This window comes from Dermochelys coriacea, chromosome 2 (genome assembly GCF_009764565.3).
Source record: "Dermochelys coriacea isolate rDerCor1 chromosome 2, rDerCor1.pri.v4, whole genome shotgun sequence".
In the NCBI taxonomy this organism is placed as follows: Eukaryota; Metazoa; Chordata; order Testudines; family Dermochelyidae; genus Dermochelys; species Dermochelys coriacea.
Genome location: NC_050069.1, coordinates 232505240 through 232530022, shown reverse-complemented (window position 1 = coordinate 232530022; position 24783 = coordinate 232505240). Strand labels below are relative to the sequence as shown.

Below are 24783 nucleotides of genomic sequence, written 5' to 3'. Positions count from 1 at the left end.
AATGTTGCAAAGTACAATGACAAGGAAATGTAAAGCTAAGTTAAGCTGACCATTTTGCCAAGTCTGTGTTTTATGGTGATACTATTGGGGGTCAGACTCCGAGACTCTTATTGAATGTCTCTTGAATAAGGTGTTACTAAACCAATGGAATGGGATCACAAGCTTGCTCTATATATTTAACAGTTGCATGAAATTGGGCATATGGGAATATGTCTAATGAACACTGCTATAGAAACTTTAGGGCTAATTCTGGCCCTGCTCTCTCAATTTGGGCCATTCTAGTGTTTACACACAGTGACTTTATTGGAATTCCTCCTTTTTAGAGTAAACTAGGAACGTTCCACCCAAGTATCTAGGATCTGTTTGTTTTGACAGACAATGTGCTTTCCACAAAAGAAATTTTCTGCGGGAATATTTCAATTTTGCCAAAATGTTTCAACTTTTCTGTCAGGAAAATCAAAACAAAATACTTAATTTCAGGTTGGGTCAACCAAAATCTAACCATTTAATTTTTTTCAAACTGAATTGAAGTGTTTTGTTTTTGATCAGTTCAGAATTAACCTGGGTCTGCCTGCATTGCCATGGTGCCTCATGGGAGTTGTAGCTCAGGTGCCTCATGTCCCCACTCTCCTCTATGGAATGGGCTCCCTACCTGGATCACTTTTCCCATGATGAACCACTGTTTCCCCTCTGGCTGAACTACCATAGTGCATCATGGAAAATGCAGTCTCACAGGGGAGCCTGACCCATACAAAGAATGAGGACATGAGGCACCGAACTATAACCACCAGGAGGCACTGCAGCAGTTCAATGTGTAATTAAGTTGTAACAAATGCTTTGATTTGGTTCAAAAGATTAAACAAAACATTTCAATTTGGGAATGTTGAAACATTTAATTTCAATTGAAAATATTGAAATTAAGTGACATTTGCAAACCAAAATATTGTTTGTTCTGAAACAAAATATTTTAGAACTTTCCATTCTACAATATTGATATTTTGACTTATCTGAATTCAGAATGAAAACAAATGTGAAATTTAGAATTTTCCACGAGATTGAACATTTTAATTTCTATCTGCTCTACTCCTTGTTTACAGCCATGTGAAATCAGAATCAGTCCCAGTATGTCTACGCTGATATCACCATTCATGGAAACCAAGGAAAATGTTTGTCAGTGCAGAAACCAGAAACAATGGGTCAAGTCTTCAGCTGATATAAATCTGCACAGCTCAAATGATTTTAAATGGCATTACACTGATTTCCTCTAACTGAGAATCTGACCTGGTGTTTACTGAATGATCCCTTCTTTGTCATCATCTAATTTTTGATGAGCTGTATTCATAACATTTACAGAAACAGATGGTTGTAGTGTACCAAACAATGCAGATTTGCCTGAATGAGAATTTACCAAGATTTTATTGACAAAAGAGGCTGCCAGCAATACTGAAATAGAGTATAGTGTGATCCAATCCTCTAGAGAAGTACACTATTGATATGAAGTGCTGTTTTTGAATTCCAGACTGAAGATACTGTTTGTTGATTTCTGCTGCAAAACTAAAGTTGTCTGGTATTCATGAAAGAGCTAAGATACTTGGCAATTCCTGAAACATCAAAGTAAGCAAGGTTCCTAAGATCCCAGATGTATTTTGCTTGACATGTTTTTCGCTTTTATTTTTTCATGTGGAAATCAATGATTTGGTTCTGTTTTAAAAGGCAGAGTTGTTCTCTCAATTAATTTATGACGGGAAAAATTCGTGAGCAGCAAATTTTATTTTGCAAGACATGCTTTCAAATTAAACAGAGAAAAAACCCACCGACCCAAGGAATATACTTACATTATTAACTGCAATTAGTTGATGAACTGTCAATAGTGTTGCTGCATTGACAATTCACAGCAGGCACAGTTACTTCTGATAATTAGAGTAAGGAACTACCATACTTACTGCAAATGTTAGGGTTCTCATCTGAGTTATCAGCGCAGTCATTCACAAAATCACACAGATTATCCTTTGGGATGCAATACTTATTGGCACATGTGAATTCTTCAGAAGTGCAGGGTCTGTCTGGGATCAGCAAAGGGGAACAATCTTCAAAGGAAATATCATCCACTGCCACATCTCCCACATAACTGACACCACGTTTTGCCCTGAAAATAATCTAACAAAGAGAAATTTCAGTGAAATCTTGAAGGGAAATATAAAAGCTTGAAACATGCCAGGTGTGGTACACAAAACATGATGTATCTATGCTTCCTGCAAGTTGCCCAAGTCTTCTAAATGTTTAGTACTAGATATTGCTCTCAGTTCTTACTGATGTAAATATAAGCTGCATAAACATGAATCAGTGCTGGTTTATGCCTCAAAGGTTGATGTTGTAGCTATTGGAGGAGCCACAATCCTACAATAACAAAGGGCAAAAAAGAAAAATACATTAAGTGTATAGTTAGAAAGCAAGGGGCTGATCCTATTCCCCTTGAAATCAGTGGCAAACTTCTCAGTGACTTCAATTGTGTTGAAGGTTTTTTTTTTGTATTCTGAAGAGTGTAAAATCAGATGTTTTAGGCAGATATTTAAATAAACATATGAATAAGAATCAGTCACAACCCAAATGCAGGGATGCTTATGTTTACCATTTATATGATATGGTGCTATATCTGCAAAAGTGCTGCACAGATATTAATTAACATCACTTGGGACAAAATCCTTCCATGAGTACAGAAGACCCTTCTGGAGTGGAATCAGCAGAGTTCTGTTACACAAGGGAAAGACAGGGATGGGATTGGGTAGAGTGACCCTCTTCCCCTTCCTTTTTTTCCCACCCTTTCGCTCTCCCCACTATTCTGCACAAACCTGACTGGCTGAGGAGCGCAACTCCAAAACGAGGTCATAGGATGAAGTATGGACCACCAGGGAGAGTTTGAGCTAACGATCAGATGGGGGACAAACCCAGGAAGATTTGGAGAGACAACAAAGAAAGAGTAGTGCTTGCAGTGGCAGAAGCACTGAGTGGAGGTAGAGACACCAGAGTGCAAGGGTGCGGAGTCTGAACTCAGAGGTGCTTGGAGGAAAGCCTGCTGCTGCTGCACTGATGCTTGCAAAAAGGGTAATTTTACAGACACACAGCCTGGAGCGGACAGGACAGCTGAGACCACAAAGCAAGACCCGCCTGTTTGAGCTCACAGCGCACACCAGCATCAGAGTATTCAGATAGGTTGGACGGACCCAACGGGTTATGGTGGGGCAGAGGGTTGCACTGACATGGAGCAAAGAGTCTATGTGTGCCTAGCCAGGTGTAGGAGGATTTATGTACTGTGTATTAATATGCAGCAGGATTAAAACAAAAGGAAGTATTTCTTCACACAAAGCACAGTCAACCTGTGGAACTCTTTGCCAGAGGATGTTGTAAAGTCCAGGAATATAACAGGGTTCAAAAAAGAACTAGATAAATTCATGGAGGATAGTTCCATCAATGGCTATTAGCCAGGATGGGCAGGGATGGTGTCCCTAGCCTCTGTTTGCCAGAAGCTGGGAATGGAGAACATGGGATGGATCACATGATGATTACCTGTTCTGTTCATTACCTCTGAAGCATCTGGCATTGTCCACTGTTGGAAGACAGGATACGGGGCTGGATGGACAATTGTTCTCACCCAGTATGGCTGTTCTTATGCTTTTATTGTGTATCAAGAGCAAGGGAGTATGTAAACCCCTGCTAGAATTCTGACCCAAGTCTACTCCTGGCTTTACCTTGGTTAGATAAAACTGTAGTTCTCCTGTTAAGAGTGGTGCTTGTTCCAGGGGTTAATACTGACCCTCAAGAAGAGAGTGTTGGTGTTTGTGCAGAGGTGTGTGGCTGGGAGCAGGGACCCCTTACCTAACCCTGATAACTCCCACCTGACAAATGGGCCCAGACCCTTCTGTCCATGTACCTCCCAAACCCTTCCGCCTGTCCCATCTCTTCCCACCTCACAGCTCCTCATCCTACTCTCCACCCCTCTGAGCTCCACATCCAAATCCAACCTTCCCTTCCTTTCTCCCCTCCCTACTACTCTGTGAAAACCTGATTGGCTGGTGGGGAGGTGCCACTCCAAAACAAGGACACCCTGGGAGGGTTTCAGCCAAAGAACAGATAGGGGCATGGGACAAGCCAAGGAAGGTTTGCACAGAGAACAAAGAAAGAGCTAAAGAGCAGCAGTGCTGAGCTGGGGAAGAGACACAGATCCATAGACTGGAGCTAAAAAGGTACCTGAGACCACACAGCAGAACCCATCAGCTTGAGATCACAACCCAGGCCAGTATCAGAATGCATGGATACGTTGGACTGACCCAAGGGGGATGGGCATTGCTGTGGGACACAGGAGTCGGTGGGTGTAGCACTAGGATTTGGGGGTGGGAATGTGTTGTATGCTGTATTAGGGCAAGGGAGTCTGTATAACACCTGCCAGAGATCCTATGGTGTGTCTACTTCTGGCTTTGTCTGGTTTAGCTAAAATTGTTGTTCAATTGTTAAGTATGGTGCTTGACACTGACCCCTACGAGGGAGGGTGTGTGTGTGTTTGTGTCGAGAGACAGGGGTGGGACCTAGGACCCTATCCCCAACCCTGGCAGTGCCCCACCTGACAAAGAATTTGGGGAAGCTTTCACAAAAGTGGGATTCAGGCTAGGAGAAGTTCTGCAGCTACATGGAAGCTACAGCTACCTTAGAAAGGGTATGCTGGGGGTTATCATGCCATTAGGGCCTCTGCTCAGTAGGCTGGAGTAGCAGTGATGGAAATGTTCCAGGGGCTGGGTTACCTCTCTTCCCTCCCTCATAGATTTCACTAGTGTCCTGCTGAGATACTTGGTCTGGGGACCCGGGAGAGGATTTTGTTCTTAATATTCAGAAGACCAACGTAAATTGAAGAGCTACAAAGTGTGTAGGGTGAAAATGGGAATGATTAAGCTAAAATGTAATCTAGAATTGACTTAATGGGGGACATATGAAATAGAAGCACAAACCTGAAAATCAGAGCGAATTCCTAAGAACACTTCTGCTCTGTTCCACTGAGCACCTTGGTAGCCACTTTGAACCCAAAGGACAGACGTTACATCACCAATTTTACTGAGTACCTGGAAGAGAAATTGTGAATTCCAGGTCACATCAAATCTTTCTCAACTCATTAATATAAATATAGTCATTTCAGTCAGAGTTTGCCCTTAAATTAACCCCTATCCCACACTTTAAAATAATCAGTGGAAAATAATCATGATTGTGATCTACTAGTCTGTAAGCCTGATGCTACAGGCTCCGAGCAGGTCCTGTGTGCATGCTGAGCTCAGTGCTTTTTGTTGCCATTGACTTGAATAGGAGTGGAGAGCACTCAGCCCCAAACAAGAGATGCTCAGCAGCCAATAAGTTCAGGACCCATGAATGCAATAAAGAAAATAATCTTGATGGCAAGAGTAATAAAAGGTTTAAGCGTTCATATGGGAGGACAAGTTTATTTATAGATAAATGGGATGTTCCTTGTGTAGTTGGGACACCAAAACACTCCTAGAACTACAGTGGAATAATCTAATAGACGTATTTCAGAGTGGTAGCCGTGTTAGTCTGTATCAGCAAAAATAACGAGGAGTTATTTTTTATATTTATAGTTATTTTTATATTTAAGCCTTGTGGCACCTTAGAGACTAACAAATTTATTTGGGCATAAGCCACGAAAGCTTATGCCCAAATAAATTTGTTAGTCTCTAAGGTGCCATAAGGACTCCTCATTATTTTTGCTGATACAGACTAACACGGCTACCACTCTGAAATACGTCTATTAGATTATTCCATTGTAGTTTTAGGAGCGTTTTGGTGTCCCAACTACACAGGGAACATCCCATTTATCTATAAATAAACTTGTCCTCTCAATCCAAAGAACTTGATCTGTTTGGACAATGGAAGGTGCACAAAATATCCTCCTAATGTCTTGCCTCAGTGAATAGTCGCTGAACTGGGGAGACACTTCTCCACATAAACCAGCATTCTTAAATGTGCTTCTCTCTGACTTCTTGAGCATCTGAATTGAACTGAGCTGACAATATCAGGTAGATGGAGCATGTCAAGCTGTCCAGTCAGTACTGACAAAACTACATCACATCCCCTGTTTCCAGAACTGCCTCTCCTCTCAAGGATTTATCATCTTCCCCTCACAGTGTAATCCTATTTTTGAGATCTAGGATGACCTAGACGTTTTTCACTTTAATGAAAAACTGGCATTTTTGAAAATTTATGTAGTCCCAGAAGTGTATGTGATGCTCTACAACAGGTAAGCTGTGCCAAATGAATAACAGGGTCCTCGCCCTGAAGAAGTTTCAGTCTAGAGACACAAGAGGGAAGAGTGCAATACATTAAAACACAAGACAGACACAGTGGTGCATGGTGAGATACTTCACAGAACACATGGGGTTTCAGAAGTTTGGGGTTTTTTTAAACAGAGGATGGGGATATTATTTTTCAAGCATAAGGAGTGACAAGAAAGGAAAGCGTCTACAGATATCCTCCATCAATAATGGCTTACAGAAATAGGAAAAAATAATGGAGAAAACAGAAATGTACATTATAATACATCTACATGTTTTCATTGTTATCTATCATGAGAATAACTATGATCTTCTAAAAAAGCACCATTTGACTTGGATGTTTCCGATTTTTTTCTTAAATTTGCATATTTTATGACTGATTAAAATCCAAGCATAACTATTTTATTTTTTTAAAATGTGAGAAATTTCTAATCTTTGAAAAGACTCAATCTTAAGAGATATAGAGAGCCCTGGGAAGGAATAGTATGACAGAAGTACTTAATAAATATATACTCAGGTTATACTAGCTCAGAGAGGATGATAGAGCAACAAATTAATATCACTTCACCTCAGTGTCAATTGTTATTATTCTGTAGTTTTATTTGCCTGAATTTTGACAGTGGTTTTAGTGGCATGGTTTAAAATTCACACAACATAACCCATTCATGACTTTTCTCTTTTTCTAACCTTTCCACAAAAGAAAAATAGCTCAGTTACAGGTAGAAAAGTCTTAGAAGCCCCATGATTTCCCTTATAATGGCTGAGGACTACAGAACAGAAGACACAAGGCCTACCTCCTTAACAGAGGATTGGGTGGCAGCCCAAGAACCATGGATGGGGAGTTCAAGGAAGAAAACTGAGTTTGTTCTTACAGAGATTCCTTCACATAGTAACACTGTGCGTGTGGAGTGGGGGAAGAAAGGATTTTTCCCCACCGCTGGCAAAAATGTCTGCGGACCTGCCTCAAAACTCTGTTGATCCCCTGGGATCCGTGTGGTTCTTGGAAGATAAATAAGAAGCAAGGGCCACAGGGCTTATCCTGCACCCACTGATGTCAACTGGAGTGTTGCCATGGACTTCAATTGGCTTTGGATCAGATTTAATCTTCACAGTGGCGCTGTGCCTCCACAGCTGCAATGCTGCCCACCCCTCTGCATCCTGGCATTCATTCATTCATTGCATAGATGGGAATTCCCCTGCAAAGCGGGTAATACAGAAAAAATAATTCTGCTCCAGGCTGAATTTTCTTTTCTATGGGATCAGTAGAGACTGGCTTATGTTCTCTATGGCATTTCCTGCCCCTCCCCCTCCCCACCCAACACACACCCACTCACTTTCCCTAGTGCATCCAGCTCTCTCCTCTCTCCATGCTATGTAGATCCATGCTATGTATGGATGAATGGTGAGGCCTCAGCAGGGTGGTACCACGGACATGTCTGAACCCCCCTTTTGTGCAGGCGGTGAGGATCCATGCACTGAGGTTCCCCTCCACATGCAATCCTGGGGGGTACAATCTCCCCAAACCCTGTCCTACAAGAAGGGCCTGAGATGCCAAGACTGGATCCAAATATGAATGTCCCCAAAATTTGAGAGGCGTTTGGATCTAGAACTTTGGTTCTGGCTCATCTCGGCTCCACTAATTTAAGGGGTCAGGAATGTTAATGCTTCCACTGCTCCCCTTTTGTTCTTCCCTCTGTCTAGGAGAAAAGCAAGATGGAGGATTAGGTAACACAGAATTATGTATATGTGGGTTTGCGTGAATGTTGGACCGTAAATTACATATAGGAAAGTGACAAGGAGAACAAAAAGTGAGGCAGTGGAAAGAGAGGTCATAAGGAAAAGGTGGGCTCCGGGCCTCATTGATTCAGATGTACCTCAGAAATCAAAACAAAACTCGCTAGCATTAATAGTGGCTGTGGGCATAATCCTGCCTTATGTTGAAAACTCCTGTCCCATCTAACAAAGTATTTAAATACATACATAACATTAAGAATGTGAATAATACTACCAAGATCAATGTGCCTATTCATATGCTTAAAGTTACACGCATGCTTAAATGTTTTGCTAGATCAGGCCTGGAATATTCAGTACTCTGCAGGATGAAGGCCTATTAGGGGGATATATGATCAGTTCTGAATCCTCATTACACTGAGAATGCCTGATTTAAGCTTCCAGCTTGTCTCCCTTATCTGTTTCTTTGTCCTAGTAAGTTACACCTACATCCAGCAGGTGTTTAATAAAAATAAAGTAGAAAGCTGAGAAAGTTCGGCCATCTTGCTTTGCAGATACAAAATGCAGGTTTTTGGCAATTAAATTATGCAACTGTTTTTATTGTTTCTACTGGATAGATGTGCATATTGTAAGCAGGAGAGTACTTAATTCAGAGTTTGACCACAAGTTTTTAATCTGATACCAGACCTTGGAATATTAGTGAAGAAAGCTTTTCCAATTTATTCCCAAACAAGGCACCAGAAAAGAGCTTTTGATTCATACCAAAACAGTTAAATGAAAGTTCCAGGATTAGTTAGTTCCAATATTTTTGGAATCACAGACAGATTTAATATATTTTTAAGGCCAGAAGGGACCAATATGAGTCTGACCTTCCACTTAACCCAGACCTTGGAATTTCACCGGGTGATTCCTGCATCCATCCCAATAGCTTGTGGCTGAACTAAAGCAAACCTTTTAGAAAGAGAGCCAATTTTGGTTTAAAGACTGTGGGTGATGGAGAATTTACCACATCCCTTGTTTTTAGTGGTGAGTTATCTTCACTATTAAAAAAGTCTTATTTTAAGTTTGAACATAGCTGATGTCAACTTTCAGCCATCAAATCTTGTAATACCTTTATTTGCTAGAATAATGAGCCCTCTAGTATCAGGTATATTCTCCCTCTTTAAGTAATTATAGATCACCATCAACTCCTCTTTTAACCTTTCTTTTGATAAGCTAAATAGGGTGAGCTCCTTACATCTCTCACAGGTAGGACTGTTTCCAGACCATGAATCATTCAATCTTTTCTTAACTCTATCCAGTTTTTCAGCATCCTTTTTAAAATACGTGTAGTGTTTGAGTAGTCAATGGAGCTTTGCCAGTTTACACCAGCTGAGATCTGGCCTTTGTGTATTTTATCTGAAATATTTTTACTATGGATTTTTGAAATGCTGCTGTTGTTCTATTTATAACACCATAAAAATAATTTATACTTACTGCAATAAAACCTGTCTAGAATTGTTTCCCTGTTTTATTCTCCTAGTTCAGATGAATGGGGTCAATGTGCTGTTAAATGAGTTAGGTATTTGTGTAAACTAAAGTGTTTTCCTTTTTACAGTGGTACGCAGAATGGGGTATGGATAAACATTTTTTTATAGTTAACTGCTAGTAAAATCTCAATTCGGCTTATTTCAATCAAATTAAGCAACAATACGAATGAAACCTCATGGGGAAATCACACCAATGAGACAACTGAAAAAAACCCCAACTAACAAAGATAGTTTCATATTGTAACCCTTTGGTCACATCCAAAGATCTTTGATGTTCAGATATCCACTCAATGTATCTTAGTAGCAAAAGAGATTATGCTGTACAAAGGTTTACTTGTACAGAAGTGCATCTATGCTGTAAAAAGTTACCATTTCAGGAGCTTACTCCAGCTAACACTTCCCTCAGTCACACCATATTGTGGGGAGTGAAGTGTGGATAATTGTTCATCATCATTTATCAGCAGTCTAGACTTGATGAAACTAAATGATAGGGCATGACTTTTCATATAGTAATTTCAGAAAACTCTAATGCTGTTTCCGTACCTGCAGAGAACCCACTGTTGCACCATTCATATGGTTCCAAAATACCAGTTTGCATTTGGGTCCAGTGACCGAAATGACTGGAGTGGCAATGTCAGCAGTATGACCAAATTCTCCATTTGAACTGTCTGCATACAGATACCAGCCTTCTTTAGTAACCCTGTTCAGAGAAGCAGAGTTTATTAAAACAATACATCTTTTCATAGTAAAATTCTAGATTTGCAAATGGTAATACTGTTTTGCAATCATCTGAGGATCCACAAGCTCTTTAATTTATTAATATATCAGTAAATGTTACAAAATCCCTGAGAAGACAGGTGTTATTCCCATTTCACAATGAAGTTGAAGCTGAGATTTGGTTTCTAAAGTTAGGATCCTAAACAACCTGATTTTCATGATTGATATACGTGACTGAGTCATGAGAACCCAGAAGCTTCCATTGACTTCAGTGGAGGCTGCTGAGTGCTCAGCAATTTTGAGCAATTTTGCATCATTTATTTAGGAGACTAAAGAAGGGTTTAGGATCCAACTTTAGGATCCCATTTTTTAAAATCTTGCACAAGGTCCTATAGGTCTTAACTGTGCCTGGCCGGCAATAGATTATCAGTTGACAAAAGCAAATGGGACAAAAGCACACTTTTGCCAAAAAAGTGGGGCACGGCCCCCTAGGGGCTCATGGAGGAATGTTCGGTAGGGGAAGAGGCGGATGGTGTACAGCAACGCCAGGCACCCAGCCTCAGGCTGTCAGCCCCAGCACTGGGCAGTGGGGCTCAGGTGAGAGGCTATACCAGGCGGCTCGGACGAGCGCTGCACGATGTCCCATTTTCACTTTGGGAAATATGGTCATCCTAGAAATAAGGGAGTGGGTTAGGAGGTTGGTGTCTTGCAGAGATGCTTCTGTAAAATAGCTGAGCAAGAAACAGAAGCCTAACATTCAGGCTCTCAGCTCTAACCATTAGACACCAGTTCCTAAAGGATCTTGTCACTTGTACTGAGTTAGAATTAAGAATTTGGTGCATTGTTTTGTTGATGAGTTCCAGCAGCTCTAGGGGAATTAATAGATATTACAAATTCTACACATTTTTCAATAATCCAGTTGAGATTCCTTGATGTCTTGGACTTGAAACTGCTTCTTTAAAGACCATTTTAAAATAATTAATACAAATCTGTTCATTAGTGCTTTAATCACAGACTTCCTCTCTTGTTCTGAGGGGGAAAAATGATAGTTATGCAATTGGAGTCACTTTGAGAGAAGGTATGCAAGTTTATCACTAGAAAACTGTAATAATACTTTAAACAGCACCTTTCATTAGATAATATTGAAGTGTTATAACAAATATTAATTAAGCCCCAGAATGCCTCTAAGGTAGATGAGGGATATACATATGATTGCATATCATTGGCTGGTAAAATGATCCATCTTTGGGGTAGAACATCTGGGGTTGCTGAACAGTGCATGCTATAAGAAGTTAGAAACATAGAAATTGTCTTATTAGATCCACCAATGATCACTGTAGCCAGTATCCTGCCTCCATTTGTAGATTTTAAGGTAAGGTCCATTATGAGAATCTGGTCTGACCTCCTGCAATAGCACAAGCCATAGAACTCACCCAGTAATTCCTTCAACAGGCCTATATCTTGTCCTTGAGTAGAGCATATATTTTAGAAACACATCCAAATCCTAATTTTAAAAACTTCATGTGATAAAAAAATCCACCACATCCCACATGCTGTTCTAATGGCTCATTTTCTTTACTGTTAAAAGTTTTGCTGAACAGGAAGGTCTAAAGTCTCAGTAATGAAAAATGATGTAATGAATTGCCCAGAACTTAAGTTTTTTCTAACCCCTGCAATCAATGGCTAACTTATGTCTTTAGACATAAGAGTTTCTACCCCTCCTACAGTTTCAGCCTATTTAATTTAAGTGCAGAAGAGGAAGTGAAGGCAAATAACATATCACTGTGAAACTGTGGAGAACATTTTGGTAGGAAGACACCACCTTCAGTAGCACAATACCCTTACACGCCAACCATTACAGTTCCATGGTTCAGAACTGATAGGGAAAAAAAAGGATTACTACCCAGTTATCGCAAAAAGAAAAGGAGTACTTGTGGCACCTTAGAGACTAACAAATTTATTAGAGCATAAGCTTTCGTGAGCTACAGCTCACTTCATCGGATATGCTCTAATAAATTTGTTAGTCTCTAAGGTGCCACAAGTACTCCTTTTCTTTTTGCGAATACAGACTAACACGGCTGCTACTCTGATACCCAGTTATCAGCAGCAATACTTTTCTAAAGTCACTAGGTGTTCCTTGGAGGTTTCCCATACAAGCTCTGGTCTAGTCCTACCTTGGTTAGCAGGTGAGGTTGCTATGATTACTGTATGATATGGAATTGCTACCACACCATGTGTAAAAACCTCTGTAAATAAAGAGGCGAATAATTCCCATTATGTCTTTTTGAGTTAGGGGTAAAAAACGAAGTAGTTACAGGTCCCATAAAATGAAGGGTTTATTCGGGCAATGGTATGTCGTTTTGCAGATAATCTCATATGTTAATTGGGGTACATGAGATATGTATGATTCATAAGGGCAAAATGAAGAACAAAATAAAAACAAAGCAGCACGTTGGCTGGATCTATCCAGGCACATAGGCACAGGTGAAATCAAATACTTGCATGAGAGAAGCAGTAATGATCTGAGCTAACATGTCCACCGTCACACATAAAACATTGCTAACCAGTTCCCAGTCTTTAAATATTCCTTTCTTATAACAGAAGGAAAGTGCATGGAAGTTTATAAGTAGACTGTGATGAAGCAGCACAGCTGAGGTTAAAGAGAGCCTTCGGGCTCAGCAAGCCTTGACCCGTTATACCTGAAGCCAATCTGGGAGTAAGCACCAGCTAAGGAGCCTCCAGCACCTAAGGTAACTGAGTGAGCAAACCCCAGAGACATTGTGGGGCTCACCATCACCAACTGATAGCTGCTCCACATGAAGAAGCCTGGGACTGCAGCAAGATGCTGCCCAAGACCCAAGAGAGAACCCTATGGGAAGCAGGCTTCCCAGGAAATTGGACTAGAGAGGCGATGCCCCAAACTGAAGAGACTGGTAGGAAGTAGCCCAGGGCAGCAGATTCTGACTCCCTGCTGGGAGGGGCACTTTCCCTCAGGGGCACCTCAACCAAGCAGGGGGCTGAAAGCCAGCAGCTCTAACCACTAGGATGCCTGGCCTTCCAAGACACCTGTTAAAAATGCCTTCTCAAATAAAACTTTGTATAAGCCACCTCTCAGTGAAGCTTTTCATGAAACAAAAGCAGAACACAAGATTTTAAAAAGTAGGGGCTGGTGTAAATCACATTGCTCCATTGACTTCAAGGAGCTTGAAATCAGTGGAGATTTACGCTGGCTGATGGTCTCATTCTAGTAATTGCAAAACTATCGTTCCACGATGATGATGTAGATGTTTGCAGGACAGCTATTTCAGCCATAAGAAATCAGACCAAAGTTTACTCCAGTTTTATCTGAATTAAGGTAAACCAGACCAAAAAGTTAAGAGCAGACCTGGCATTTTTAACAGTTTTCCCCAATAAAGCTGCACACAGGAGAAATGGTAATGTTCTGGAACCTACATAGTTGCAGATAGCCTCCTGGTTCAAGTGAGTCTAATTGCTGTTCCCATGGCTAGTCTTATTGTGCAAGGCCGTTACCTCAGTGACATTCAATCATTCTGAAGTAATTTGGAATTCCTGGTTTTGCTTTGGGTTTCTCCATCAAAATCTTTCCTGGAGGGTCATAAAAGATGTATGAATAAGGTTAAATAGCCTTCTTCATAACAGGAATACCCTCTTCTCAACCATACCTCAAAAACTTTTGAGAAGTAGAAATTTGGCTGCTTATTGCTTCCATAGCCCAGAACTAGTGCAGATGTGTCTAAAATCACCTCCAGTGGTTTGAACGACACCTAAAAGACAGGAATTAATTGGTGCAGTTCTTGCAAAGTTGGGCTTTCACCAGAAAATGCTTTTCTATTACCTGCAGGTCACATAGAATGAAGCAGCAACTTTCCTCACAAAACTGAGAAGCTAGTGGTGGATACTGTGCTCCCCTTGAGGTTTTTTTACACTGGTTGCTCTTGCAACTTGCATAAAACTTGTAGGAGCACATGTTGCAGGACAGAAGAATTTGGAAGAGGCACCAGGAAATCAATTTTTGTGCCCATGGCTTGAATGCTAGCTGCAGTTGTGGTACCTTTATAAAAAGTTCTCTCAATCAAGAGCCAGTTTAGTTTTAGAAACATTGCATACTTTCATGTTATTACCTAGCACACAGTACATAAAGAAGCTGCCTTTAAAGTGGATGATTCCTTAAGCTACATAAGACAAAGCCTTGAATATTGGGATTGTCCCTATAAAATGGAACATCTGGTCACCCTACTCCTCGAGCCTCATCCTATTCGGCTTTTTCACTCGGATATTACCAACTCACTGTCTAGGAGATCTGCTATTGCATATTTGGTCAGCTGGCAATCTTACTTTTGGTGTGTCAGCTTCTCAGTCATGCAACTTACTGACAACTCCCTTAACTCATCACTTTTCATTTCTAAAACACATCTGAAAATGCTATGTTTTTGGTTTTAGTCTCTGCATAGCACCACTCTCAAACATACACTTGTTAATGACACCTCAGTGAGGCCAATCATGCAGTAGAGCACTGTTTGACATTAATAAAGGTGGCAGAATTAGGTGTTCAATATAGTGCTACATGAGTGCTAAAATTTACTACAATGCACGCAGACTCCTTCAGTGGTTGGGGGCCTAGTAGCCACTAGATCCCTGGCTTATCTGGAAAATTATCCATTGGAAAGCTTGTCTCAATGTTGGCAGCTACAGCAGGCATCATTATATTGTTGACATTTACTATTTGAAAGCAATTAATTTTACTGTGCTAGTGTAAGCGTTCCCTATACACAGGAATTACTGTAACACTTCAGTAACACTAATTAACTTAAAACGACAAAATTGCCAACATTTTAATGGAGTTTACTGGATGCACAGACCTCAGCATGAGCAGCTGAACTCCACTTCTGAAGTATGAGTTTGTTGCAAACACTGGCTTCCCAACACCCTTTCATATACAGGAGGTCAGCTAAATACGGGAATGCCTAAAAAACTCTGGTAGGCGTCCTCCTCAAAACCCTCAGGTTAGCCCCACGCACCTTGACGTGATCATGGATGAGCAGGATTCTGGTATGTTTTGAGGGCTAGAGAGGGAGATGGGGGGAGAGAGCGAGAGACAGTGTTTGAGGTGGGGAGGGAGAGAGAGAGGGAGTGTTTAAATTGTTTTGCAGGCCCTCCCAAAATCCCTAACCCAGTGTTGCCAATTCAGGTCATAAAACTTTAATCCTTTGCTTCATAACAGATATTGTCTTGAGCTGCAGAGTTTGGAAGTGGCTGCAAAAAAGAAAAAACCTTTCCAACTCCTGAGGGATATTTGGAATCAAGTTTTGGCTCAGTATAGTGATAGTGTCTAGGCTCAAAATTGAAACCAAAATCTGACCTCTACCAGCCCTTGGAAATGTTCACAGATGAAGTTTTAGTTCAGCCTTATCTCTACTTTGCAACTACACAAATTCACAGAGAATCTCTAAAATAAATTGGTGCTCAGATGCATCAATGGTTTACAAACATACGCATTAATACTTCACCTTTGATGGTCTCAGTTAAGTAGGAACCTTCACTTTGCAAGCTCATTGATCAAATGGCTAAGAGGGAGCTAAGCCCCTCCTCTTTCTTCTCATTACAGTGATGCTTATAAGAGAGGATTCATGTTATGTCATTTCTTTCATGTATTTTATCACCAGAGCACAGTATCAGTATTTTACTGCCTCATATATTCCATGAAAGATGGTTGTAAACTGTGCTATATTGAACTTTCCATCATTCTACAGTTTGATCCTCTATTGATCATCATTATTCTTTGTTTACAGTGCCAGTAGCCTGCTCTGAAGAGGCTGGTCAAAATTCTAACTATTTAAATATTTTTAAGTCTATGATACATGTCTTTACAAGGTTTATAACTTTCCACATATTATTCTGACCTTCTGCATTTCTGACAAAAACTGTAACAAAAATACAAAATGTCAGGAAACTGCTGTTGTGGGGAGGCAGGAAGTGGAATACATCTTACTTACATTTTTTAGTGTGTAAACTTCAGAGCCAGTTTCTGGTACTGCATAGTTCAGCCATACAGAGATGGCATTACATGCTACAAAAGCAGTGCAGACATGCACCCATACTAACATTCCTTTGCCAGCTTAAAAGGATAAGAGACAGAGTATAGTGACTTCAGAAAAGGCAACTTAGTTTAAATAAAAAGAAAAGGAGTACTTGTGGCACCTTAGAGACTAACAAATTTATTAGAGCATAAGCTTTCGTGAGCTACAGCTCACTTCATCAGATGCATTTGGTGGAAAAAACAGAGGAGAGATTTATATACACACACAGAGAACATGAAACAATGGGTTTATCATACACACTGTAAGGAGAGTGATCACTTAAGATAAGCCATCACCAGCAGCGGGGGGGGGGGGGGGGAAGGAGGAAAACCTTTCATGGTGACAAGCAAGGTAGGCTAATTCCAGCAGTTAACAAGAATATCAGAGGAACAGTGGGGGGTGGGGTGGGAGGGAGAAATACCATGGGGAAATAGTTTTACTTTGTGTAATGACTCATCCATTCCCAGTCTCTATTCAAGCCTAAGTTAATTGTATCCAGTTTGCAAATTAATTCCAATTCAGCAGTCTCTCGTTGGAGTCTGTTTTTGAAGCTTTTTTGTTGAAGGATAGCCACTCTTAGGTCTGTAATCGAGTGACCAGAGAGATTGAAGTGTTCTCCAACTGGTTTTTGAATGTTATAATTCTTGACGTCTGATTTGTGTCCATTCATTCTTTTACGTAGAGACTGTCCAGTTTGGCCAATGTACATGGCAGAGGGGCATTGCTGGCACATGATGGCATATATCACATTGGTAGATGCGCAGGTGAACGAGCCTCTGATAGTGTGGCTGATGTGATTAGGCCCTATGATGGTATCCCCTGAATAGATATGTGGACAGAGTTGGCAACGGGCTTTGTTGCAAGGATAGGTTCCTGGGTTAGTGGTTCTGTTGTGTGGTTGCTGGTGAGTGTTTGCTTCAGATTGGGGGGCTGTCTGTAAGCAAGGACTGGCCTGTCTCCCAAGACCTGTGAGAGTGATGGGTCGTCCTTCAGGATAGGTTGTAGATCCTTGATGATGCGTTGGAGAGGTTTTAGTTGGGGGCTGAAGGTGATGGCTAGTAGCGTTCTGTTGTTTTCTTTGTTGGGCCTGTCCTGTAGTAGGTGACTTCTGGGTACTCTTCTGGCTCTGTCAATCTGTTTCTTCACTTCAGCAGGTGGGTATTGTAGTTGTAGGAATGCATGATAGAGATCTTGTAGGTGTTTGTCTCTGTCTGAGGGGTTGGAGCAAATGCGGTTACATTGTAGAGCTTGACTGTAGACAATGGATCGAGTGGTATGATCTGGATGAAAGCTAGAGGCATGTAGGTAGGAATAGCGGTCAGTAGGTTTCCGATATAGGGTGGTGTTTATGTGACCATCGCTTATTAGCACCGTGGTGTCCAGGAAGTGGATCTCTTGTGTTGACTGGTCCAGGCTGAGGTGGGATGGTGGGATGGAAATTATTGAAATTTCACCACCCTATATCGGAAACCTACTGACCGCTATTCCTACCTACATGCCTCTAGCTTTCATCCAGATCATACCACTCGATCCATTGTCTACAGCCAAGCTCTACGATATAACCGCATTTGCTCCAACCCCTCAGACAGAGACAAACACCTACAAGATCTCTATCATGCATTCCTACAACTACAATACCCACCTGCTGAAGTGAAGAAACAGATTGACAGAGCCAGAAGAGTACCCAGAAGTCACCTACTACAGGACAGGCCCAACAAAGAAAACAACAGAACGCCACTAGCCATCACCTTCAGCCCCCAACTAAAACCTCTCCAACGCATCATCAAGGATCTACAACCTATCCTGAAGGACGACCCATCACTCTCACAGGTCTTGGGAGACAGGCCAGTCCTTGCTTACAGACAGCCCCCCAATCTGAAGCAAACACTCACCAGCAACCACACACCACACAACAGAACCACTAACCCAGAAACCTATCCTTGCAACAAAGCCCGTTGCCAACTCTGTCCACATATCTATTCAGGGGATACCATCATAGGGCCTAATCACATCAGCCACACTATCAGAAGCTCGTTCACCTGCGCATCTACCAATGTGATATATGCCATCATGTGCCAGCAATGCCCCTCTGCCATGTACATTGGCCAAACTGGACAGTCTCTACGTAAAAGCATGAATGGACACAAATCAGACGTCAAGAATTATAACATTCAAAAACCAAAAAGAAAAGGAGTACTTGTGGCACCTTAGAGACTAACAAATTTATTAGAGCATAAGCTTTCGTGAGCTACAGCTCACTTCATCGGATGCATTCAAAAACCAGTTGCAGAATACTTCAATCTCTCTGGTCACTCGATTACAGACCCAAGAGTGGCTATCCTTCAACAAAAAAGCTTCAAAAACAGACTCCAACGAGAGACTGCTGAATTGGAATTAATTTGCAAACTGGATACAATTAACTTAGGCTTGAATAGAGACTGGGAGTGGATGAGTCATTACACAAAGTAAAACCATTTCCCCATGGTATTTCTCCCCCCCACCCACCCCCCACTGTTCCTCTGATATTCTTGTTAACTGCTGGAATTAGCCTACCTTGCTTGTCACCATGAAAGGTTTTCCTCCTTCCCCCCCCCCCGCTGCTGGTGATGGCTTATCTTAAGTGATCACTCTCCTTACAGTGTTATGATAAACCCATTGTTTCATGTTCTCTGTGTGTGTATATAAATCTCTCCTCTATTTTTTCCACCAAATGCATCCGATGAAGTGAGCTGTAGCTCACGAAAGCTTATGCTCTAATAAATTTGTTAGTCTCTAAGGTGCCACAAGTACTCCTTTTCTTTTTGCGAATACAGACTAACACGGCTGCTACTCTGAAACTTAGTTTAAATAGACACAGTTATAATTTAGACTTAAAAATATATAAATATGGGCAAACAACCCAGAAATGGATCCAGAACAGGGAAAACTTGTGCAGCTACCTAGCTGCTCTTTCAAGCTCAAGTCTGGCTGTAAATACTAACAAAAAGAGTTCTACATACTGGGTAGGAAAAATTTTTTAAGAGAGTTCAAAAAATGTTCCCATTCCACACTGGGTCAAAACCAAGACCTTTCAAAAATTTCTGGAAACACTTGCCCCAGAGATTAGGGTATTCATATAGGATATGAAATGAGGCACTGGAAGATTTGAAGCTGGGTCTCCTAATATCACAGGGGAGTACTCTAACCATGTGGCCAGTGGCTATTCTAGTCCCTATTGCTCTCAAAATTCTGTCCCAGACCAGAAAGTTTTACTGAAACTGATACAGTCCCACAGAGAGATTTGGTTTCATCCAACTGGCATTTTCCCATGAAAAAACATTTTGTTGAAAAATTCCCAACCAGATCTAATTTGGAAGAACTTTCAAACCAAGAAGGGGCACAGGACCTATATGACAACAAATTAATTGCTCTATACACAGTCAATCCATGCACATTATTACTGTTCGAAAGTCAAAAGCAAATACAGGGAGCGTAGTTTGTGGACAGTTGCCATGGTTGTGTGAGGAGGCATATGTCCCTGAAGCACAGGCACTGTCCAACAACTCATCTCTTTGCCTCATATCATAGGGGGATGGGTTGTCAGTGCTATTTAGGAGACAAGAATCAGGATTGGAGAACTTCCACCCTGTGTTTGTTCCTCTCAGGTGTCCTAGAGTGTATCTGTGCATATTGGGCACCCATCACTAGGACCTAAAATAGTTATCTCCTGATCTCAAGTGTATCCTGGTCTAGATTAACAAAGAGAGAACAGACTCTTTAAGGCCCTGTTGTGACAAGTGGGCGTACAAATTTCGCTAAATTGTGAGCTCAACCATAAAAAAAGGCAATTTTCATGAGATGCTACAATAATCTATTAGTAGCAACTATTGATGGGAAAAGGTACAAATGTGAGATACAATTTAATTATTCTAAACCAAAAGGCCAAGTAAACATGATTCAAGGGCTGTGTTAAAATTATGACGTGGAGTCGGACGTTAATGAGCCAAATAGGCTAACACTACCTGGGATGACAGTTATTACCATCTTTAATATCATCTGAGAGACTGTCAAACAAGGGGGTTTGTCCTTCTAAGGGCATGGCTACACTTGCGAGTTAGAGCACATTAAAGCAGGCCCAGGCACCCTAACTCACAACATGTCCACACTGGCAAAGTACGTAGACCGCCCAGACTCCGTGGCTGGCGCACTCCTGGTAATCCACCTTGACGAGAGACATAACGCTTGCTGTTTGCTCAGCCAGGTGTGTAGTGCTCTCAGAAAATCTTTCCAGGTGACCATGCCTCCACGTGCCAGGCGATTCCCAGTATGGAGCAATGGCGAGGTGCTGAACCTCATCAGTGTTTGCTGGGAGGAAGCTGTCCAGTCCCAGCTGTGCTCCAGCCATAGGAATTACAATACCTTCGGACAGATATCAAGGGACATGATGGAAAGGGGCCATGACCGGGATGCACTGCAGTGCAGAGTTAAAGTGAAGGAGCTGTGGAATGCCTACCACAAAGCCCGGGAGGCAAACTGCCACTCTGGTGCTGCCCCTGTGACCTGCCATTTCTACAAAGAGCTGGATGCAATACTTGGGGGCAACCCCATCTCCACTCCGAGTACCACCATGGACACTTCAGAGCCCAGTTCAACAAGGTAGGAGGAAGAGGAGAAGGAAAGTGGGAGCGAGGGTGCTGAGGAGGAAGGAGACATCCTGGCATCCCTAGAGGCATTCAGCCAGGAGCTGTTCTCAAGCCAGGAAGAAGGTAGCCAGTTGCAGCGGCCGGTGCTTGGGGAAGGACAAACACCAGAGGAGGTGCCTGGTAAGCTGCTTTTATTTTGGGAAGAAAGTTATTCGGTGCGGGCTCTTGGGGCAAGAAGGGTTAGGGCTGCATGCATGCCTAGATGTGGAATAGGGTATTGATGTGCTCTCTCACATTGCAGTACTTGGCCTCAGCAATCTCGTCAAAGGTCTCATGCAGAAGCTGGGCAATGTGCCTGTGCAGGTTCCTTGGGAGAGCTATGGTGCTCCTTGTCCCAGTCAGGCTAACGTGTCCACGCCACTGTGCGGTGAGGAGCGGGAGGACCATTGCTGCACACAGGCAAGCTGCATATGCGCCAGGGTGGAAGCTGTATTGTCGTAGAAGACCCTCCCTTGCTTCCCAGGTCACCTTCAGCAGTGAGATATCTTTCAGGATGAACTCCTGTGGAAAATGTGGAGACAGTGTTCAGTATAGGGGCCCCCTGCAGCTGTCAGCTCTCCCCAAGGCACAGAAACTCAGAGGACAGTACAGCCGTGAAACAATCAGTCCCCCTTGCCCCGTGCTTACTCACCATTTTGGGGCTCCTGTGGATTATGTGCACTCGCTTTGGGACAGGAAAATTCTGCTATTGTGTAGACTGTGCTTGTCTTTAAGTATGGGCCAATCATTGCTCTGTCTGGTGTGAACAATGCTGCCTCTGTTAAGTGTTGCATTTCGCCTTTACAGATGCAACCTTGAGATCTCAGCCATCCATGTTATCACTGGCTGAAAGATTCCAAAGAATTAGGAAGAGGCCACATAGAAGCAAAGAGGACATGCTGCATGAAGTAATGCAGCAGTCCCTTAATGAAAATCAAAAAGCGCAAGAGTGGCAGGAGACTGAAAGGAGGGTCCACCAGCAGAATGTGGAATGCCGGCATCAAAGCACGGAGCAGCTGCTAAGCATTATGGAGTGCCAAGCAGACTCAATACAGGCGCTTATAGCTATGCGGGAGGAGCACTACTGTGCCCAACTCCCCCTGCAGCCCTTTTCCCAAAACTCTTTCCCTCGTGTCCCCATCTCACCTCCAACATACTTTCCCCCACATCCACGTTCTTATCACCCCAGCTGCCTCCAATACCTGTAGCTTCACCACCCAGCCCTGCAAACTATGATCCTTACCGACTACACTCAATCCCCATCACCATGCATTTTAGCCAGCCTAAAGTGCAGCACTCATTGTACAGCACTCCAGATAGGAAGGCAGAGTATGAGAACAGGACATAGGCAAGTCTGTGATTGAACCATTTCTCACTCCATCCCCTTGCCTTTTCTGTTTCCCGAGCAGTTGTGTTTCTTTTCAATAAATTAATTCTCTTTTAAATAAATGGATTTTTTGGCTTTGAAAACATTCTTTATTATTGCATTAAGTAAAAGATACCTTAGCCCAGGAAAGCAACAGGCACTGCAAGTCACTATAGCAAACCCAGATTCCTACTAACATTGGAACTACTGTTCTTCACTCCCGTGCATGGCACCAAACATTACTGGTGGCTTTCAGTCTCAAATTGTTCCTTTAAGGCATTCCTAATCCTTGCAGCCCCTTGCTGGGCCCCTAATAGCCCTGCTCTCTGGCTGTTCAAATTCAGCCTCCAGGTGTTGAACCTCTGAGTTCCATGCTCAAGTGAATCTTTCACCTTTTCCTTCATAAATGTTATGGAGGGTAGAGCATGTGGATATTGTCATCGGCCAGGTCCAGCTTCCCACACAGACAGCGCCAGCGGCCCTTTAAACAGCCAAAAGCACACTCCACCATCATTCTGCACCGACTCAGCCTGTTTTTCCACCGCTCCTTGCTGCTGTCAAGGCTCTCTGTGTAGGGTTTCATAAGCCATGGCATTAAAGGCTAAGCAGGGTCTCCAAGGATCACAATAGGTATTTTGACTTCCCTTACAGTGATCTTCTGGTCTGGGAAGAAAGTCCTGGCTTGCAGTTTCCTAAGCAGACCAGTGTTCCAAAAGATGCATGTGTCATGCACCTTTCTGGGCCAGCCTGTGTTAATGTCAATGAAATGCTCATGGTGAGCCACGAGCACCTGGAGAACCATAGAGAATATCCCTTCTGATTAACAAAGTCGGAGGTGGGCCTGTGCCAGAATTTGAATATGCGTCCCATCTATTGCCCTTCCGCAGTTAGGGAAACCCAATTATTGTGCAAAGCCAGCCACAATGTCATGCATGTTACCCATAGTCACGGTTCTTTTGAGCAGGATGTGATTAATGGCCCTGCAAACTTGCATCAACATGATTACAATGGTCGACTTTCCCACTCCAAGTTGGTTAGTGACTGATAGCTGTCTGGGGTTGCCAGCTTCCAGATTGCAATAGCACCTGCTTCTCCAATAGCATGGCAGCTCTCAATCTCGTGTCCTTGTGCCGCAGGGTGGAAGCGAGCTCCTCACACAGTCCCATGAAATTGGCTTTTCTCATCTGTAAGTGCTGCAGCCACTGTTCATCATCCCAGACTTGCATGACGATGTGATCCCACCACTCAGAGCTTGTTTCCCAAGCCCAAAAGTGGTGTTTCACAGTGGTGAGCATGTCCGTGAATGCCATAAGCAATCTTGTGTCATATGCGTTACACGATTCGACATCATCATCGGACACATCACTGTCAGTTTGTAGCTTAAGGAGTAACCTGACTGCCAAACAGGACATGCTGGCGAGTCTCATCAGCATATTCCTCAGCACTTTGGGCTCCATTCCCTCAGACTGAAAGGGAATACAGAGCACACAGTTCCAAAAAAGTTGAAAGATGGTGCCAGATGTTTACAGAAGCACAGGGATTGCTGGGATGTGAACTGATGCATCACGGGGCATTGAGACAGGATCCAGAATGCCCTGCAACCTCCTCTCCCCATAAGCCACAGTGCCAGAATGGGAAGAGGTGCTCTATGGAATAGCTGCCCATAATACACTGCTCCCAATGCCACTATAAGTGCTGCAAATGTGGCCTCACCACTGCGCTTGCAGCTGAGGAGTGTGGACAGACTGCAGCGCTTTCTCTACTGTGCTCTCCGAGGGCTGGTTTAACTCACAGCGCTCTACATCTACAAGTGTAGCCAAGCCCTAACATTGGACTTTTACAAGAGTAACAGCAGCAGCAGCCCATCTCAACCAATTTCTTTTTTTTCCCCAAAAGAACAGTTATTACCGTCATTAATATGATCTAAGAGACTGTCAAACAACAGGGAGGTTTCCTTTTAAAAACCCACTGCAGCTAAAGGGAAAGGGAAAAAGGGACGATGTTAAAATGAACCCCTTATTTCATACTTTACATTTGAAATAGTTTAACTATTTTAATGGTGTGTTTGTCATGGTGCTAAGTAAACTGAGGTCTTTTTATATCAAGTCCTAGACTTTGTTTAATGTTGGACAGTGACTGGGTCATGTTAACACCTTTAGTCCATCTAAATAAATTTAGTCCATCTAAATATTCCATCTAAATTAATGCAACAGCCCCCAGTCTATGCAGCCACTTGCACAACGCCTCGCTGACTTCAAAAAGACTTTTATGTGGATGAAGACGTCCACTTGTGTGGAACTTACTGCAGGAACAGGGCCTAAATATGCAGGATTAAAGCAAATCATGTTCAGTAAA

General features: G+C 42.4%; 1 protein-coding gene across 1 annotated transcript in view; it reads right to left on the bottom strand.

The window, feature by feature from the left end:
• Window positions 1–24783, bottom strand: part of MALRD1 (MAM and LDL receptor class A domain containing 1) — a 481748-nt gene that overhangs the window by 224263 nt on the left and 232702 nt on the right. Inside the window, 3 exon segments of the mRNA XM_043509412.1 lie at window positions 1944–2157; window positions 4998–5108; window positions 10130–10286. Coding sequence (XP_043365347.1) covers window positions 1944–2157; window positions 4998–5108; window positions 10130–10286 — 482 coding nt within the window.